The sequence below is a fragment of the Caretta caretta genome, chromosome 5 (genome assembly GCF_965140235.1).
Source record: "Caretta caretta isolate rCarCar2 chromosome 5, rCarCar1.hap1, whole genome shotgun sequence".
In the NCBI taxonomy this organism is placed as follows: Eukaryota; Metazoa; Chordata; order Testudines; family Cheloniidae; genus Caretta; species Caretta caretta.
In genome coordinates this window covers 129,452,095-129,472,479 of record NC_134210.1, presented here as the reverse complement: position 1 = coordinate 129,472,479, position 20,385 = coordinate 129,452,095, and the positions used below count along the sequence as shown (strand labels likewise).

Here is a 20,385-nt window from a genome sequence, read left to right as displayed (position 1 = left end):
GCTACTTCCCATTGACACTTAAGAGTAACAAACATCTTTTGAAAGATGCTGTTGTGCAGAGTAGAGTTTCAGCCAGGTTGATGGCTTTAGTGTGATGCAAAGCTCAAACCTCCTCCTCTGTCTGGATTGTCAGTGTGTGACTTTTGAAAAGGAATAAAGACATTCTGAGCATCACACGCTGTCTTCTTTGATTGATTGATTTTATTTTAGCTTTACGGTTTTTATGATTTGGTTTAGTGAATTAATAAATTAAGACTGCCATCGCACTTTCACTCAGTCTGTCCTGTTTGTAGATTCTCTTTGATCCCGTATGCCAGTCCAGATGCTTAGGTATAATTTGTCCCTGGCAGAGGATGGGGATAGTATGCAAAATGTGTTTGGAGGTGTCATCCCCTGTACACAGGGGGCTTGCTCTCTGTGTAAGCTTATTGTTGGTATTTCCAACAGGTGGAAAGATCGTTACTTTTGCTGGCAGATGCAGAGGACTGAAGGGAAAAGAAGAGCTTGTGACCCCAGAAATTCCCCTTGCACTGGGACACCCATACTTCGTAGCTGTCCCCAGTGAGCTGCTTATTGCCTGTTGTGGGACTCAGCATATCTGACACCCACAGGTTTCCCGGGGAGTAACCAAGAGGACAACACTGGGGCAGCTGCCAAGGAATACTCTCTCCCTTCCCTTCATTGTGGGGGTGGGAGGGCCTAAAGGATCATATCCAAGAAAAAAGGGGCAAAGTGCGCCTTTGCCCCCATCTGTTGCCCATCAAGACTGCAGCCTGTTTGTCCGGTGGTCCCCAACCTCCAGGTCATGGGGTAGGACATTGTGATGTGAGAGTGGACATGCCCGGATCAGTTGGCTCTGCACCCTGCTTGGGCAAGTGCTGAATCTGTTGACAGAGAAACGGAGGTGTTTACTGAGGATCTGCGAGTGGGTGTTGCACTTTCCAGAGTGGCAAAGGAGAGAATAGATCTCAAAGGTGGGGTTTCACTCTGCTCCACAGACAAGTCCAGTCTTTTTTGAAGAAGACATTTGAGCTCATTACAGTGCTTCAGAGGTAGTCATGGGTGCAGCTTATTCCTCTGGGGCACTGCTTAGACGGATTCAAAGCCTATGATCCGTGTCCCCTGAAGCTAGAGGTGAACAGAGGAAAGTGGATCAGATGCTGCTGTGGTTGGAATCTGCAGTGGAGCTCATGGCAGATGTGTGAAAAAGTTCCATGAACAGCTGTTAAGGCTCAGGGTGAGCATGTAGCCACTGTGTGAAAGACTGGCAGCTTTCACAGCCTTGTGGTCCCAAAATCCCTTAGAGCTGAAGTTTCAGCCTGTCTCATGGTAAGAAGGTGAGACCCCAGTACTGACGAAACGACCAGTGATATATTCAGAGAACCAGGATGACATGGGGAAAGACGCTGGTTTTTCCAAGGAACAACAGCATGACATTTACATGATTCATGTCAGTTTCATAGCTGCCCAACTGGGTTTTGAATGGCAGCAATGAAACTGACCAGAGTCTTGCTAATTTCTCTTTGCTGCTGCTTGGCGCAGCTGAGAGCAGTAGAAATCCAGGTAGGGGAGCAGCCAGGGTAAGGAAGACAGCACTGCAGTTGGTTTGCACTCCGTTCGGATTTGGAAGATTTTCTTGTTTTTCAAAACCTTAAATTCTGCTGATACTGTCAGATTAGGCTCCTGTGCTTGCCACGGAAAAGCTTCCCACTCATCATTGATAGATATATTTTTCAAGCTGTGCTTAAGATTTTTGAAAAGTAAGAAAAAAATAAAAAGGCTCTCCCTATTCACAAAACTCTCAGAATATGAGGAAATCTGTTTTGGTTTCACCAAGTATTACATATCCTGTCCCCAAAGAAACTCAGTGTTTCTGAATCAGGTTTCATGGTTTGGTAAACAAGTACCTAACACTGACCTTGCAGTAGCTTCCTGCTTAAAAAACAACAAAACCAAACCAGTTTTGCTCTATAAATTGAACAGCTCTGAAAGAACCCATTGATGGGAAAGATAAAAGCCCCTTTCAAAAGGTGAAACTATGATTTAGTTGTAAGAAGAGACGACTTGAGGTCTAAAGACTTGAGGAGGTGAAAAAAAATCTGTTGCAAGGAGCCATTTGTATGATACATCAATTGATAACTCTTATCAGAAATCATCTTATAATTAGTTACATAGTAGAAAGAAGAAGCTTTTAGGTTAAGCTATATGCCAACTTCATTTCACAATTGATCTCCCTAGCCTTTTCCTTTAACAATGAGAATTGGAGAGGCTACTAACATAAATAGAGCCTTATCTAACATAAATTAAAAATATTTAAATATCTTTTCCAAAAAAAAAGAAGTCAGACAAGTTGTATGCAAATTATTTATATAATAAGAAAAGGAGTACTTGTGGCACCTTAGAGACTAACCAATTTATTTGAGCATAAGCTTTCGTGAGCTACAGCTCACTTCATCGGATGCATTCAGTGGAAAATACAGTGGGGAGATTTATATACACAGAGAACATGAAACAATGGGTGTTACCATACACACTGTAAGGAGAGTGATCACTTAAGATGAGCTAATATCAGCAGGAGAGCGGGGTGGGGGAACCTTTTGTCGTGATAATCAAGGTGGGCCACTTCCAGCAGTTGACAAGAACGTCTGAGGAACAGTGGGGGGGAGGGGAATAAACATGGGGAAATAGTTTTACTTTGTGTAATGACCCATCCACTCCCAGTCTCTATTCAAGCCTAAATTAATTGTATCCATTTTGCAAATTAATTCCAATTCAGCAGTCTCTCATTGGAGTCTGTTTTTGAAGTCTTTTTGTTGTAATATTGCGACTTTTAGGTCTGTAATCGAGTGACCAGAGAGACTGAAGTGTTCTCCGACTAGTTTATGAATGTTATAATTCTTGATATCTGATGTGTCCATTTATTCTTTTACGTAGAGACTGTCCAGTTTGACCAATGTACATGGCAGAGGGGCATTGCTGGCACATGATGGCATATATCACATTGGTAGATGTGCAGGTGAACGAGCCTCTGATAGTGTGGCTGATGTGATTAGGCCCTATGATGGTGTCCCCTGAATAGATATGTGGACACAGTTGGCAACAGGCTTTATTGCAAGGATAGGTTCCTGGGTTAGTGGTTCTGTTGTGTGGTATGTGGTTGCTGTTAACTTAGGCTTGAATAGAGACTGGGAGTGGATGGGTTATTACACAAAGTAAAACTATTTCCCCATGTTTATTTCCCCCCCACACACACACACACACTGTTCCTCGGACATTCTTGTCAACTGCTGGAAATGGCCCACCTTGATTATCACTACAAAAGGTTTTCTCCCCCCACCCTGCTCTCCTGCTGGTATTAGCTCATCTTAAGTGATCCCTCTCGTTACAGTGTGTATGGTAACACCCATTGTTTCAAGTTCTCTGTGTATATAAATCTCCCCACTATATCTTCCACTGAATGCATCTGATGAAGTGAGCTGTAGCTCACGAAAGTTTATGCTCAAATAAATTGGTTAGTCTCTAAGGTGCCACAAGTACTCCTTTTCTTTTTGTGAATACAGACTAACACGGCTGCTACTCTGAAACCTGTCATTATTTATATAATGACCCTTTTGTGGTGGGTTTACACACAGCTCAGAATAGAAATATTTGTACAAATGACGAGTTGTGGTAATAAGATGCTGCCCAAAGAAGGGGTGTCATACCTAGATGACTAATTTTAATAACGACTGCTTTGAGCATTAGCATCAGAATGAAAAGTGTGGGGTTCATTTCAGAATGTGGACCTGATTGTCAATCTAGGGGAAGAGTTGTGTAATCATATACAAATCTTTCTCTTAGAATACAGTCGTTACCACCAAAAAATAAAATAAAATAAATAAAATTGTATGTCCTACTCTAAAAAGTGTAACATTTAAAAAAAAAAGTCCTGTTGAAAGAACTTCACTGTGCTGACTTGAATCTGGACAGACATTCTAGTTCTTATTAGATCAAAGGGCATTCTGCATACTCCTAGTTAAGTGGCCTTGCATGAGTTCATTCCCAGCAGCTGAAGTGAAGTAAAGCAGACACAGTCTTTCATCAGATTGTAATACCAGACTCAATCAACAGACCTTTTCAGATGGATTATGCCAAATAAATACATAAGGATTTCCATTTATCTGAGGACACTTCCAATCTTTACCACCTATCATTATATCCCTAAGCCAGCTTCTGGAAAAAGAATTTGGGCTCTCTTAATGTTGTCAGTCAATAGACTATATCTAGATCGTGTGTTTCTTAAAACGATCTTAGGCACTGTGAGGCTTCTATAAGATTGCTCTTTAGATACCTATTTTTAAAGCATTCCTATAGGAAAGAAGAAACTTGAGGTCTGCTTCCAAAGTTCATTCCACTGTGGCAATAGACAGGAATGAAATCTTCGGCAAAATCAGGGAAGGTGGAGACCGGTAAGGTATAGCTCTCGCTGCTGCTTCTGTAAGCATTGTTTGTAATGCAGATGGCTGAATTGGTAGGTTGGTTCAAGATGTCTTTGAGTTGAGCGTTATAGTTACTCTTTTTTCCTTCTGTAAGCACCCGCCTTTCCACCCCTTATTTGCTACGCTAACTTGTACCCATTTCCTCTCTAGCAGTGGCTTTAAACGTAGCTGAAGCCTTTTTGTTCTAGGTCACGCTACACACTATCTGGGTGCAGTGGAAAGGGCTGAAGTGAACAGCACTATAGAGGTGACAGCAGTTGAACAGGGGGCCACGGATACAGCCTTTGGCTGCAGAATTTTCAGTATTGTGATTCCTAAAAGGTTTTCTTCTCCTCTTTCTTCCTTTTTCCCCACAGGGAGAGACTTCTTCAGGCTTATGGTGAATAGTGGGAATCCTTTAGTTGAAGGAGGCATTTCCTAAACTTGACATCTTTACCCTTTCATCAGTCTTACTACAGCCTTAAGCAGTGCAGAGCCATCTATCTATGCTCTGCCCACCCTGCTTCAGGACTGGACCGATCTCCATGGTATCCAAAAACCCTAAAATAAATTCAGTACATTTCTCCCTTGTCACGGAAAATCAGAACACAGTAGTGATGATGTGTGTGTACAGTAGCTTAGGGTGGTTGTAAAACATCCACGTAAGAGAGGCAAAATTTGAGCACTTATTGTATTGTCTTATATTGTAGTGATCCTTAATTACTCCTGACAGCTGCTTTGACTAAGCTCCTGCTGAGTAATTAAATGTTCCTCTTGTACATGCTGCAGAGTGTACAGTAGAAGCCCTTGGGTGCTTGTGTTTGGGGGAGTTTGGAGCTCTACTTTAAAATGGGTCTTTCCCCCTGAGCTGCTGGCATGGTGATCTGGTTGTGGTGAATCACAGTTCAGAGCCTTAGGTCACAAGCTCCTACCGGTGTCCTGTGCTCAGCTCCTGAAGGACTAATGCTCAGGGCAACATTGATGGGCCGCAAAAGGAGCAGCATCCATACTGCCATAGTATGGCAAGAGGGAAGATCCATATGATGGAAGTAGCATGAGTGAGGGGGAAGTAGCAGGGTGACCCTGAAGAAGAAAGTGTTGAGTAAAAGGCCAATTGAAGTAAACACTTTTCAACAAACTAAAGCATCCCACTCCCCCTCCCCGCACCTCATGGGAGCCTTCTGTGCAAGGCTAGCATCCCTGCTGTTTAATACAGCCCAGCTCTCCTTGCTTGTCATCACACAGAGTTGGAGAATTTTTATCTCCACGTCTGGTTTCTTTCATAGCCGTTGTAGCCACTGTTGTAACGAGGAGAATAAACAGGACACTTGCAGCCACTTGTGCATAAAAGCTCGTGGTTATAACACATACCTTGTAAAAATGTAATATAGACAAGATCTTGGCTCTTGCACCCATTTTGTACAATATTGCCATCATGAATACCAGAAGAGAGTGAGTTGCTGGGCCTGAGAACCAGACTTACGTCCGTATTGCTTATCACTTCCACACAAGTGGAACTTGTTCATAGTGCTGTCTGGACGCCTTCACCTGCAGGTATGAAGTTATACAATTCTGGGAGTCATGCCCAAAAGATGCTGGCAGTACCTTAACAGGCCATAACTTTTGTGTTATGATGGGGGTGGGGGAAGCAATGGAGAAGCAAAATCATTGAGGAGGGGGAAAACTAACAAATACCTTCCTGCCCTCTTCCCCACCCCAAATCTCTGTCAGTACCTTTACAATGTGTGGGCTTTACCTCTTAAGAAAAGTGGAAAGGAAATAGAAGTCTTGCACTTCCTATTGCAGGACAATAGGCCAAGGGCAAGGGCCATAGAAATATAGGCCTTTTGTTTGGAAAGATTCTGTTCGTTATGAGCGTAATTTGGTATGGACCATTTGTTCCAAGCCAGGCCTGTTAATCGTGGTGACAGAATATATAGTAGAACCAGAGATGATCCATAGGAGATGCTGTTTCCATGTCTCAGATGGCTCTGAAAGCTTGCAGCAAGATATTGAAGTGCCCTGGCTGCATATTTATTGTCGGTGTTGATGGTTTGCCCATCATTGTAGTGTCTGGGTGCCTGATTAAAGAGATGAGTTGGGCTGGATATCTCTATAGGTTTCTGCGCTTCTATACCTTGTTTTTGCAGTAGCTAGTTTTTCATTTTACTCGTCCATGTCCACCCATCTCATCTGCTGTCCTCTTTTTGTGGGAAATTCTGATGGGTTAACACAATAAATGGAACATAGATATCAAGATTATTTGCGGGCAAAACCCCTTGAGTCCTTGCTGTCATACTCTGAACTAATTCCAAGTGAGGGAAGAAGTTGCAAACCAGCATAATTAAGTGCACATACGTTTATTTCTGTTGAGCTCAGGATTCATTCTTCACATGCCTCATATCAAGGTACAAAAAGGATTATCTTTCAGGCTTTTATTAGCTTAATGGTAAAAGGTATTTGCCCACATTCCTTAAAGGTTGTGCTGGGTTTGTGACCATATCAGTGTGTGCTGAATGCATGAGGAGGGGTTGGTTATGACATCGGATTTGTTTGAGAATGCTCCCAACGTTGCCAATGAAGAGTGACCTAGAGTTCAAACTGTTAATCACACCTCTAGAGCAAAAACGGTTTGTCTTTTGTGCAGGAAACTGGGTAACAGCCATGATATATTGCTGGACTTCTCTGTTCATTGGAGACTGTGGAGGGGACTAAATATAACTACCCCCCTACTCCTCACACCTCTTCTGTAGTAATGGGATCAGAAGAGTGAAAGGTGTTCCTCAGATTGTAGCCCCTTATTAATGAAACAAATTTGACCCCCATGTTGCAGGTGGCAAGATGACTCTGTTGGATTGGTGGTCTTACACCGGCTTAAAAAACCCCCAAACGTTCTGTAAGATTTGTGTGCAGAGTTAGAATTTGTTTTAAATTTGTGTAATTAACTAATATTTTAAAAAAATGTTCAGTGGAGTGTACCAGATTCCACTACTACCTCCATTTTGTGGAGGGCTGAAACCAAAAGCCTTCATTCGTCACCATTTGGGAGGTATTAGTTTGCTGTCTACTTATAGTTCATGATTTGTTGCAGTTTTTATTGAAGATTTTAGATTTAAAATATAATGCAGATCAGGAAAACATTTAATTTTTAAAAATATGTGGGGCAATTTTAAATTTTCCCTTTGACATGTAATTGGCTTGTAGATACTGGTTATTTTAAACAATGTTTTGTTCTCCAAATCAGTCATCAGACTTGCCACAACTGTTCTGACGCATCAGTCTGTTGTTTTGGGTTCCATGTTGCTGAATTGGTAAAGATTAGAAATTAAGGGGGAAATAATTAGAAAATCATGGACAAAATACTTGGATGAAAACTGATTGTGAAATTGCCATTTGAAAGAAATTTTTAGTTCATTTTCCTCTTGTTAAGTTACATTTTAGCCTAACAGCAGGAAAATAAAAGTAAACTTAAGAAAATGCAAATAAATGTTACTCTTTAAACTGGTTAAAAACAGATTTTTGTAAGTTGCATTGTCCACTAGTTGCATACGCACTTCTTATTGTGACATGAATATATTAAATGTTGTTGTGGTAACGTAAATATTTGTTTTCTTTAGGTAAACAAACATTAAAGATATTTGATGGTAATGATGCAGTAAAACGCAATCAATTTCGACTGATTTCCGTTCCAAGGATTGCAAAAAGTGAAGAGGTTGTGGTAAGAGACTCTCAAATGGATAACGTTGTTGTCTGATAGATTATGTTGGCTTCCAGCTATCCCAACATACAATGATTTACAAATGTAATGCATCTCACAACGACGATGACAAAACCTGCTTGTACCCTAGCTAGAATATTAGAACATAATTTGGTTCTATCTAGCACTGTTGATATTCCTGGTACTTCCGACCATTTTATGAGGTACTGAGGTTAGATGTGCAGACTGCAGAGACTTCATAGATGTATGCAGCAACCGTTATGTGTTAAGCTGTAACTCACCTATCCTGTCGAACATTCAAATGTGGTTTTAGTGATAGCTGGGATATTGGCTGGTATACCAGGGTTACTAACAAGCCCCCTATTTTTCTCTCTAAATATATAATATTTAATTATTTTAACTTCAGTCTGGAAAGTCACCAGAGGGTTACACGTACATGAAACAAACGATCTTTCAAGACTGCTACTTATATCCATTTTTCTGTTTATCAAACGAGGCGTACTAAAATTGCTGTTGAATAAAAACCCAACACTCTGCCGAATGAGGGAAAAGACAGAATGATAGGAGCTCTTCCTTAAAAGCACTCTGATAGATGCAGGGTAGGAACCTATACAGAATATTACCAAAGTTTTTCAGCTTCAGTCAATAAATAACGGTTATTATATACCCTCTTCTGCATTGATAATGTGCTCAAAATTAACTGAAATTTTGAAAATTACTGTTGATGATCCATATCTAAAGATAATATGCAGTGCAAAAAATGTTTGCTATTTAGGATTGCTTGGTATTTTTCAAGCATAATTATTTTGGCTGTTGTCTTCTTCCAAATTAAAAAAAATTCCTAGTCCACAAAAAGTGCCATCCTGGGACATATTCGCTCCAGGGTCTGTGGTGGCTGAAGGTGATGCGGGCTGTGATAGAGGGTCTCCAGTTTTGGAACTGGGCTGTAATGGCACAGGAAGGCTACAAAGTTCTCTCTGCTGCAGGTGGAGTGTCTTTACCTGGCCAGGAGAGCCCCAAAGAGGGTGATGTGGACCTGGGGAATGGAGTGACTGTGAAGCAGGGATGATTAGCGCATCCAGGGCTTAAAGTGGTCTCTTTGATTTAAACCTGGATCAAAGGCAGGCAGCTGTATGCCCCATAGCACAGAGAAGTACAACTTACCTCTCCGTACAAGATTGAATCCTGAAGCTGTGTCTCTATTGCATCTCACTACATTTATATTAAAATGATAAATCAATAGCTAGACAAAAATACTCCGGGCACCATCAAAAGCTATATATTGGGATTCTGGTGAGAAATTTCCTCTTGTGTTTTATATCACTAAAACTTCATTGCGAAACTATATGCTTATTTTCTATAGTGGCCTATCAGCTGTTTTTATGCTCCTTTAAAAGACTCTTTTAGAGTAAGTGAACTGACTGAATTTCATAACTGTGTCCCAACCATACATCAGTGCACATTTTCAGAGGAGGGCAAATCACTCTATTTTCTGTGGTGTTGTAGGAGGCAGCGCTGAGGGCATACTACGTAAATGATGATCAACAGCACTATGAGCTCCAGACATTTTCTCAGCAGACCTTGTTTTCTGATGACATCATCAACAGGAATGATGCCACTGAAGAAACCAACCCAGGTCCAGTGTTCAGAGAGGTGGTTCCCGAAGCTTGGATCATCAGAGCCAAACCTAAGGATCACGAAATAATAAGAATTTATCCTGGTTGGCTGAAGTGAGTGCTTTCCTTCTTTTTGCAAGGTTACTCTGGTCAGACAATTTTGCCTTCTGTTGTGGCCAGGAAAATGTTTTGCAGTCTTTAAAGTTGCATGAGGGTAAAGGAGGACAAAATCCACTACATTTCAAGGATCTCTGTTGGTGTAACAGATATTTATTTTTTTAGCTTTCATTTTTCTTCATTTCTAGACTCTGACATTAACTATTACATGATTTAGCCCCCAGTCGTGCATGTTTAAGAGTCAACAGGTGCCTGTCCATGATCGGGCATCTTTGTTTAGTTGTAGCACATATTAATCCAAGGAGACATAACTTTTTAAGCAAATTGTATCCATATACAAATGATGAGCAGAAGCTTTCTTGTGAGAACTTCATATTTTTAAAGGGAACATTAAGATAAAGATATGTATGTTACATTCTTTTCCATGTTAGTAATAGGTTAGATGATTAAAACAGGTTTTTTTTAAACCTTACTTGTTTTTTACTACTGAAACTGTTTTGCATTTTATGCACCCTCCACAGTGAAATAAGACTGATCAGTTTATAGTCACTTTCATTTTATAGTTGCACCTTTCATCCCAAAGGTTCCCGAATTGTTTCATGAGTTGTGTATCTGTCCTTACTGCTGAGATTGCCAACTTGGTCCCAATTGTATTGACAAAAATTTTACTCCACGGTCCTGCAAGTGAGGCTGCACAGTCAGAGGCCCATGGGTTTCAGTGGGCCTTCATATAGGCCTACATGTGTGAAGTCACCAGCAGTATTGAGGCTTCAGTGACTGGTCTCCGGGATAGTGGGTTCCCACCTGTCCAATGTGAGTGGGACTGAGGCTTGTGGACAGCTGAATTTTATAAGCTGGTAACAAGTTTTTTACTGAATGGGGCTGAATTGTAACTGGGATCTTAGAGGGAAGCTCTTCGGATCCTGGTACAATTTCCTGAGCTAATCCAACTGCATAAGTGATTTTAATTTTAAAGATTTTTTTTGTCTAGAGTGGGAATGGCATATATCTCTCTACGAATAGATAAGGAAAGCACCACCGAGACAGTAATTAAAGAAGTTCTCCTGCAATTAGGACGGCAGGTAAGCGATATAAAGCTCATAACCATTTCTTTGTGCCTTGTATGAACTATCCTAACAATTCATTCAAAAGAAAAAGCATACTTTACAAAAACTTTATGTATGACTTTCCCTGTACTAAATAGTCTTAATGCTCAGCGAATTATAACTCCTGCCTTGCATAGTGCCAAAATTGGGGATAAAACATTACCTGAACATAATAAAACAGACAAACAAGGTGGGTAGGGTGATATCTTTTATTGGACCAACTTCTTTTGGTGAGAGAGACAAGCTTTCTGACATGGCTACCGCACTGCATAATACAACAGACCGAATAGCTCTATACTGAAAGCCTCGTCCATTTCTTACAGGCCAAGCAAATTTACACATGCAAAGAGGAGAATTCTCAATCTAGAGCATACGTCTTTTGTGCTTGTGTATCTCTTGAATATTGAAATCAGGCTGATATGCAAGACCAAGTCCTGCTGGAACGGGAGAAAACCTTGCATTCTTGTTTGAGGTGTCTTCTGCATTGTCCAGCTCGTGGGATGTGCTGGCTAGTGCAGGTCACATGGTGGAACCTTCTCATAGCAGGGCCTGTTGACGCACTCATGCATCTCTCCTGTCCTTCCCATCTGCATTCCTGAATGTGCCAAGGGCAAGATGATAAAATGGGATGCAGTACCCTCAGCTGCCTTAGCATCTTCCATCCACAGCAACAAATGGACGTACACCTATTGGGTTCCTTTGGAGCCAGCTCCTTCACTTAGAAGACCGTGGTGCCTTAGTTTACTGTTTCATAGTTTATGTTAGACTTAGGATAAGTTAACTGTTAAGTCAAGTTTTATTTTTAGTATAGTTTAGAGAGAGCTGTTTGATTCCCATTACTGGTTCCATGGCAGACCTGAAGTTGAAGAGACCAGGCTTTCAAAGGTGCAACTCTTGTCCAGCAGACTTCCTAGCATGGCTGCCCATAATAGCTGTTTGTTGAGTGCTGCTGTACTTCGCAATGCTCTGTCTGCAGCACATTCAACCCAAGAGGACAGGCAGGGCAGAAAAGGTGGGAGAGTTGCATTGTATGTAAGGGAGTAGTATGACGGCTCAGAGCTCCAGTATGAAACTGCAGAAAAACCTGAGAGTCTCTGGATTAAGTTTAGAAGTGTGAGCAACAAGGGTGATGTCGTGGTGGGAGTCTGCTATAGACAACCGGATAGGGGGATGAGGTGAATGAGGCTTTCTTCCGGCAACTCACAGAAGTTACTAGATCGCAGGCCCTGGTTCTCATGGGAGACTTCAATCACCCTGATATCTGCTGGGAGAGCAATACAGCGGTGCACAGACAATCCAGGAAGTTTTTGGAAAGTGTAGGGGACAATTTCCTGGTGCAAGTGCTGAAGGAACCAACTAGGGGCAGAGCTCTTCTTGACCTGCTGCTCACAAACCGGGAAGAATTAGTAGGGGAAGCTAAAATGGATGGGAACCTGGGAGGCAGTGACCATGAGATGGTCGAGTTCAGGATCCTGACACAGGGAAGAAAGGAGAGCAACAGAATATGGACCCTGGACTTCAGAAAAGCAGACTTTGACTCCCTCAGGGAACTGATGGGCAGGATCCCCTGGGAGAATAACATGAGGGGGAAAGGAGTCCAGGAGAGCTGGCTGTATTTTAAAGAATCCTTATGGAGATTGCAAGGACAAACCATCCCCATGTGGAAAAAGAATAGTAAATATGGCAGGCGACCAGCTTGGCTTAACAGTGAAATCCTTGCTGCTCTTGAACACAAAAAAGAAGCTTACAAGAAGTGGAAGATTGGACAAATGACCAGGGAAGAGTATAAAAATATTGCTTGGGCATGCAGGAGTGAAATCAAGAAGGTCAAATCACACCTGGAGTTGCAGCTAGCAGGAGATGTTAAGAGTAACAAGAAGGGTTTCTTCAGGTATGTTAGCAACAAGAAGAAAGTCAAGGAAAGTGTGGGCCCCTTACTGAATGAGGGAGGCAACCTAGTGACAGAGGAGGTGGAAAAAGCTAATGTACTCAATGCTTTTTTTGCCTCTGTCTTCATGAACAAGGTCAGCTCCCAGACTACTGCACTGGGTAGCACAGCATGGGGAGGAGGTGACCAGCCCCCTGTGGAGAAAGAAGTGGTTTGGGACTATTTAGAAAAGCTGTACAAGCACAAGTTCACGGGGCCGGGTGCGTTGCATCCGAGAGTGCTAAAGAAGCTGGCAGCTGTGATTGCAGAGCCATTGGCCATTATCTTTGAAAACTCATGACGATTGGGGGAAGTCCCGGACGCCTGGAAAAAGGCTAATGTAGTGCCCATCTTTAAAAAAGGGAAGGAGGAGGATCCTGGGAACTACAGGCCAGTCAGCCTCACTTCAGTCCCCGGAAAAATCATGGAGCAGGTCCTCAAGGAATCAATTCTGAAGCACTTAGAGGAGAGGAAAGTGATCAAGAACAGTCAGTATGGATTCACCAAGGGAAGGTCATGCCTGACTAATCTAATTGCCTTCTATGAAGAGATAACTGGCTCTGTGGATGAGGGGAAAGCAGTGGGCGTGTTGTTCCTTGACTTTAGCAAAGCTTTTGACATGGACTCCCACAGTATTCTTGTCAGCAAGTTAAAGTAGTATGGGCTGGATGAATGGACTCTAAGGTGGATAGAAAGTTGGCTAGATTGTCGGGCTCAACGGGTAGTGATCAGTGGCTCCATGTCTAGTTGGCAGCCGGTATCAAGTAGAGTGCCCCAAGGGTCCGTCCTCGGGCCGGTTTTGTTTGATATCTTCATAAATGATCTGGAGGATGGTGTGGATTGCACCCTCAGCAAATTTGCAGGTGACACCAAACTGGGAGGAGAGGTAGATATGCTGGAGGGTAGGGATAGGATACAGAGGGCCCTAGACAAATTAGAGGATTGGGCCAAAAGAAATCTGATGAGGTTCAACAAGGACAAGTGCAGAGTACTGCACTTAGGACGGAAGAATCCCATGCACCGCTACAGACTAGGGACCAAATGGCTCAGCAGCAGTTCTGCAGAAAAGGACCTAGGGGTTACAGTGGACGAGAAGCTGGATATGAGTCAACAGTGTGCCCTTGTTGCCACGAAGGCCAATGGCATTTTGGGATGTATAAGAAGGGGCATTGCCAGTAGATCGAGGGATGTGATTGTTCCCCTCTATTCGACATTGGTGAGGCCTCATCTGGAGTACTGTGTCCAGTTTTGGGCCCCACACTACAAGAAGGACGTGGAAATATTGGAGAGAGTCCAGCGGAGGGCAACAAAAATGATTAGGGGACTGGAACACATGACTTATGAGGAGAGGCTGAGGGAACTGGGATTGTTTAGTCTGCGGAAGAGAAGAATGAGGGGGGATTTGATAGCTGCTTTCAACTACCTGAAAGGGGATTCCAAAGAGGATGGATCTAGACTATTCTCAGTGGTAGCTGATGACAGGACAAGGAGTAATGGTCTCAAGTTGCAGTGGGGGAGGTTTAGGTTGGATATTAGGAAAAACATTTTCACTAGGAGGGTGGTGAAGCACTGGAATGCGTTACTTAGGGAGGTGGTGGAATCTCCTTCCTTAGAAGTTTTTAAGGTCAGGCTTGACAAAGCCCTGACTGGGATGATTTAGTTGGGGATTGGTCCTGCTTTGAGCAGGGGGTTGGACTAGATGACCTCCTGAGGTCCCTTCCAACCCTCATATTCTATGATTCAAGAGTATGCAAGGAGTTCCAGAGCAGGCTGAAAGCCCTACTGTTTCAAGAAGGTTTGGCTGTGAAGCCCCTTGGAGATGGTACCTCTTCAGGGTTCTGATCAGAAGGTGAAAAGTCCAATATGCGTTTTGGACACCTCTAGGTCTCAGAAAAAGACCACAATGCAGAAAGCTCTGTCTCTGAAATTTTGTTAGGAACGCTGTTTACAAAGATTGATATAAGTCCGTTATAATTTTTTTGTTTTCTAATTGTCCAGTTGCTATCACATCTATTAAAGTTCGCTTTCTGTATAAACTAGACAGTTAAGAACCATAATGCCTGACTTGAAAGAACTGGTACCAGGGAGAGGGGGCCAGTTAAAGTTAGTTTTGATCTCTAAATAAGTTAAGAGTTGCTTTAACAAATAGCTGGCCAACCGGGTGTATTCCATAGCATGCTCAATGTTTGAAGCTCTCTGGGTTCGCTATTTGGGTTAAGATCCGGATTATTTGCAATGGGTGGTGTTGGCGAGGGAAATGAAATTATTTTGCCTCTAGTTCTGTTCCAAACCCATAGAATAGCCTTTGCTAAAGGATTTATGTAAAATTCTGGTAGGCTAACAGTGTTTACACTGTGCTGTTTTCTGATGTGGTCCTGCAAAATTTATTCCTGTGATCGATCCATTGTCCCTTATCCTCTGGGCAAAAGGCTTGATAGCCAGTGCAAAAAGTAAAGGAGACAATGGACATCCCTGCCTAGTCTCTCTGTGTAATTGAAAGCGGGGATTTAACCCCATTAACTCGCAAAGCTGCTTTTGGGCTGGTGTGAAGAGCATTGTCCATTAAAGGAACTGGAGGCCAAAGTCCATTTGGGACAGGATGTGAAACAAAATGTTCCATTCTATTCTATCAAAAGCTTTCTCTGTCTAATGATAACAAGGGAATTGTATCTTTTAACAGTGATATGGCAGTATAGGAAGTGCAGAAGGTAAAGTCTTTTCCATTGTTAGGGAGAACCACCACAGAAGCTTCTTTCATAGTTTCTGGAAGTTCCTCCCCTAGGTGCTTCTCAAGGGACCCATGAATGCCTCCTCAAATATCTTGTAATATTCAGCTGGAGAGCCATTGGGTCCTAGAGTTTTAGCACTTTTCTTACTTTCTGTTGCCTCTAGGATTTCTTCTTCTGTTATTTTTTTAATCTAAAGTTTCTTTATCAATTTTGCTTATCTTTGGCAAGCCTGCTACTTCAGGATATTTCCAAATAACTTCAGAGCCTGGAGTATCTGAGGTATAGAGATTTTTATCGGCCGCAAAAGTAGCCCATATTTAATTAGAGAGTAACTATCTTTTGCTGACTGTCCATCCCAGCTATCAAATATTACTCCCACTGGTTCATGATCTGACCATATAATATTGCCAGTTTCTGCAAATCTTGTCTGCTTCATTAAGGATTTAGAGATTAACGTTACATCTCTTCTAGTATAGAACCGATGATGGTGTGACTAAAATGTGTAATCTCTTTCCCCTGAGAGATTGAATTGTTGGCCCAGCAACTTCAACGCTGCATCTGCTTCCCTGTCCCTCTTGTCTTTTTTATCAGATCTGTCCTAGTAAGGAATTGGTGTGCAATTGACGTCGTCTTGAAGTGTAATTCCCTTTTTCCCCACAGTGTTGCTGTGTTTTAAAGAAGTCACTGGAGGTTTTTAAGAACAGTTTGGACAAAGACTTGTCAGGGATGGTCTAGGTTTACTTGGTCCTGCCTCTGTGCAGGGGGCTGGACTAGATGACTTCTCAAGGTCCATTCTAGCCCAACATTTCAGTGATTATTTGGTGGAAATATGCAGTCCTGGAGCTAGAATGAAAATTCTGACAGCTTTACTAGTTTCCAAGAGCTCAATTCCTTCACAGTAGTGTGTAGTTCTCTGGTTAGCAGCTGCTATCACATCCCCTGGAGTTGATGAAACTGTGGGGAATTCACACTAATGCATCCTCTGAGATAGCTCTCTACATAGCTCTTGGTTTTGGCTACTTAGAAACACTATGTACATGTGGCATGTACGTTTCCATGGGCAGGAATGTCCATCATCTTAGCAGGGGGAATTCTGACTTATGTGAAAGCTCCTCCTGTACAATGTTTCTCGTATCCAGCAGAGCAGATACGTTTGTACATCAACTGTGATCGATGATTATCCAAAGTCTTTCTTTGAGAGATTCCAAATGCCCTCAGCCTCAATTAATAAAAAAAAGTGAACCTAGGGATTTTAGTTAGGGATTTTGTCACTTCCTAGTCAAGACCTGTTAGAAAGGTATCATGTCCCCAAAGTCTCATGAGCTATTCCACTAGAGTAATGGTAACACTGAATGTATGCTTTCACCAGTCCCGTGTAGCAGATGTATCTAGGGCAGTGTTGGACAATCATATTATTAAATTCTTTAATAGTAAGGATACCAGCTGTTTTAATCTGATATTTAGGTTTTTAGCTGCCCATTCTGGTGTGTGTGTCTGAAGTGAGTAGTATGGGGTGTTTCTCTTCTATTCTGAATGAATGATTCTAGGCAAGGACTAAGGGGTATGTAGATAAGATTCCTCCTCCTCCCCCATCCTAATGTGTCAAGACTTTAAACAGTCCCATGTTCATGCAGTAGTGTTTTGCTCCCAAGACTATGGATCTGTGGTGTCAATAGCTGTTAAATAATTAATATACCTTGTTAGTGAAGTCTACTTCCACTGGTTGGCCTGATAGGCCAGTGTTCTCATTGCCATTTGGGAGAGCTGTGTTCCATTTCCCATTCTGCTCCCTTTGGCAAGATCATCTGTGTGGATATGTGTTAATAGCCCCACCAGCTGCTGAGCGGGGAGAGTTAACTGTGCTGTTCAGCAGCTCTCTCTCCAGTTGATTTATGGGTTGCGTTGGTTAGCTAAGAAATGGGGAAGTTTGAGGCTTTGTATGGGAGAGACAATGGAAATGGAAAGGGAAGGTTTTTCCAGAGAAGGAAAAGTACAATTCAGTATCTTCCATTGTGGTTTTCTTCTGATGGTGGAAAAAGACAAACTTTTGAGCTCCACAGAGCTCTTCTTGAGGCTTTGACCTGAAGAAGAGCTCTGTGGAGCTTGAAAGCTTCCCTCTTCCACCAAAAGAAGCGGTCCAGTAAAAGATATTGCCTCACCCAGCTTGGGTCTCAATTTAATTTAAGGTATTTAATTTTCTTGTGCCTGTTAATATTATAATGTAACTACTAAAAGAATACAAAACTATGGCAAATGTATCACCTATTACAACGTACATCTAAATGTGTTGTCTCTTGGCAGACGGAATGCCTCCAGAATTTCAAACTTCTAGAAGTACTTATGGGCAGTAAGCAAGGTAAATCAAGAGTTATTTGCTTTTCCATAGTTGAGTCCTGTAGTATGCATTTATGTATTTTAATTTTAATGCATCCATATTTAATTTTTACAGTTGATCCCTCAATAACTGATAGATACTTGGTGTATAATTATGCTGAAAAATGTTGAAATATTGAATCAGAAATGCTTTTTTTTTTAAATTGTCACCATAGATTTTTTGTATAGTACTTTACTCTTCCTTCTTTGTACTAAAAGAAAGCATATGTCAAGGTTGTGTTTTCCGAAGAGATGTGCAAATATGAGATTTTTCAGGTTAGTGGCCAAACCAAAAAATCACAGCGGGGGGAGGGCAGAAATCAGTTCAAGTTGAACCAAAACGGAGTTTTGTTTTGTTTTTTTTCCCTGCCCCCCGACGAAAAGCAGAAGTTGAAAAAATAGTTTTGGGTTGAAAGTTTTGTTTTTGAAGGCTTTAATTTTTTTAAAGAAAATAGTGAAATTCCAAAACAAAAAGTTGAAACATATTTCAGAAATGCTGAAACAAACTGTGTTACTGAAAATTTTTATTTGACTGAAACAATTTGCCAAAACTGACCTGAATTTGTTAATTGTTTTGGTTGACACTAATCTGCATTTTTTCAGTGGAAAAAATTATTTGCATGAGAAATTTCACCTAGCTGTCTTGTTTTCTGATGCATACTAACCCACTGATGAAAAGGACCGTTTTTTTGGGAGATACCCTTTGATGGCAGCTGTTATTTAATTGGGGTCAATAACTTTTTGTTATTAAAGCAGATCACACACAGTGATCCAGTGCAGAGAAGCTTTTGGGTGCTGCTGTATCTATTCCATGAATAAAACAAGAATCTGAGTTCAGGGATATCAAAGCACCTTTCAGGAACATGTAGGGCCGGATGCTTGGGTCCCTGTAGCGGCTGTGTTGCTCTGGTTGAAGGGACGGCCTGGTGGTGGAGAAGCTAGACTGGGACTCTCGATCTGGGTTCAGCCCAGTCCTGCAGGAACTCTGTGGTTGAGCAAGGAGCTAAGGATGTGTCTACACTGCAAAAAAAGGTGTTCTTAATGTGGATTAAAGTAGCAGGGAAGACACAGCATTCAGGTTAGCAGCTCGAGTTAAAGCCCCTAGGGTTAGGTCTACAGAGCTGCGCATGGCCTAGCCTACCCAAGCTATCTTGAATCCAGCTTGTGTGGGTAGCTAGCAATAGTAGTGAAGACATCCCAGTGCTGGCTTCAGTGCATGTAGTACCAGCCCGGCATGGATCCTGGCTATGCACTTGGCTCACTCGCCTGAGCTGAAGCCCACGATTCACTGCCTTCACTGCTCTCACTAGTTGCACTAGCTGGAGTCAAGCAAGCTCTGAGAAGCCAGCCCATGCGTCGCTTTGCTGCATAGAGATACAGCAAGGGGTGCCTGGGGTTGAACTCGTGCTTTTAACCCGAGTTAGAAGCGGAGGTGCTGTCTTTACTGCTGTATTACCAGAGTTAGTGAACCAGAGTTTGAAACACACCTTTTATTTTCAGTGGAGACGGACCCAAAGTGACTTGCCCAACGTGTTTCTCACACTCCGTATTCCAGTTCCCAATCTGTACAGTGGCAGGTTATATTAAAGCGTGTGAAGCACTCGAATACTCTTGTGATGTAGGCCATAGAAATACTTAAGTAGAGTTTTAACATGTGATTGTAACCTTCCCTTGTTTCCTTTATAACCATAATGAATTATTTAATCAAAAATCAAAGACTTCGTCAAATTATTTCATCACAGAGCCCTGGGAATGGGGTTTATGTTTTGTATGTTCCTTTTGCTGATGATTTGGTTTTGCAGCAGTAGAGCAAAAGGGCTATTGTTTAGGGTCATGCATAACCCGTGCATCTGTTTGCCGCAATGGTAATGTATTAAAATGTTGTGGTTAGTGTTTTCTTCTTTATCTGTCAGGATGAATCATGTTTTTCCCAATCATCTGCTTGCTGCAAAATGTTACTATCCTTAAAATAAATATATATTTTAAGGGTGTGGGTCCAGAAGGGTACTTAAAAGCTTTGTGCAAATTAACAGTAGTGCAATTTAAAGCCTCTTCAGAGTTTTGCTGCTGAATATGGCTTGTAGCTTGTGTTTTCATATTTCTACTTGTATTTAATATTAAAGAAAGTGGTAAAACATAGGTCAAGGCATTAATTTCCCTAAAATAGTCATTTTTATTTGCTTTTGCTTTTTATTTGAGTTATGTAATAATTCAGACTTTTTAAAGAAAAACACTATCATTGCTTTTATTTCTCTAGTGCAGCGAATGGTGCTGGATGACCAGGAGATGATCCTTAGCAGACTTAAAGACATAAGAAAGGTAAACAAATAAAGAAATAATCA

At 41.8% G+C, this 20,385-nt stretch overlaps 1 protein-coding gene across 3 annotated transcripts in view; it reads left to right on the top strand.

Annotated features, from left to right (window-relative positions):
- The window catches only part of DGKQ (diacylglycerol kinase theta), a 172,375-nt gene that overhangs the window by 105,603 nt on the left and 46,387 nt on the right, over positions 1–20,385 (top strand). For all 3 annotated transcript variants that reach the window (XM_075128887.1, XM_048850017.2, XM_048850016.2), the window contains 5 exons: positions 8,075–8,175; positions 9,682–9,905; positions 10,900–10,990; positions 17,972–18,026; positions 20,301–20,362. In XM_075128887.1, coding sequence (XP_074984988.1) covers positions 8,075–8,175; positions 9,682–9,905; positions 10,900–10,990; positions 17,972–18,026; positions 20,301–20,362 — 533 coding nt within the window. The remainder of the gene's footprint in view (positions 1–8,074; positions 8,176–9,681; positions 9,906–10,899; positions 10,991–17,971; positions 18,027–20,300; positions 20,363–20,385) is intronic.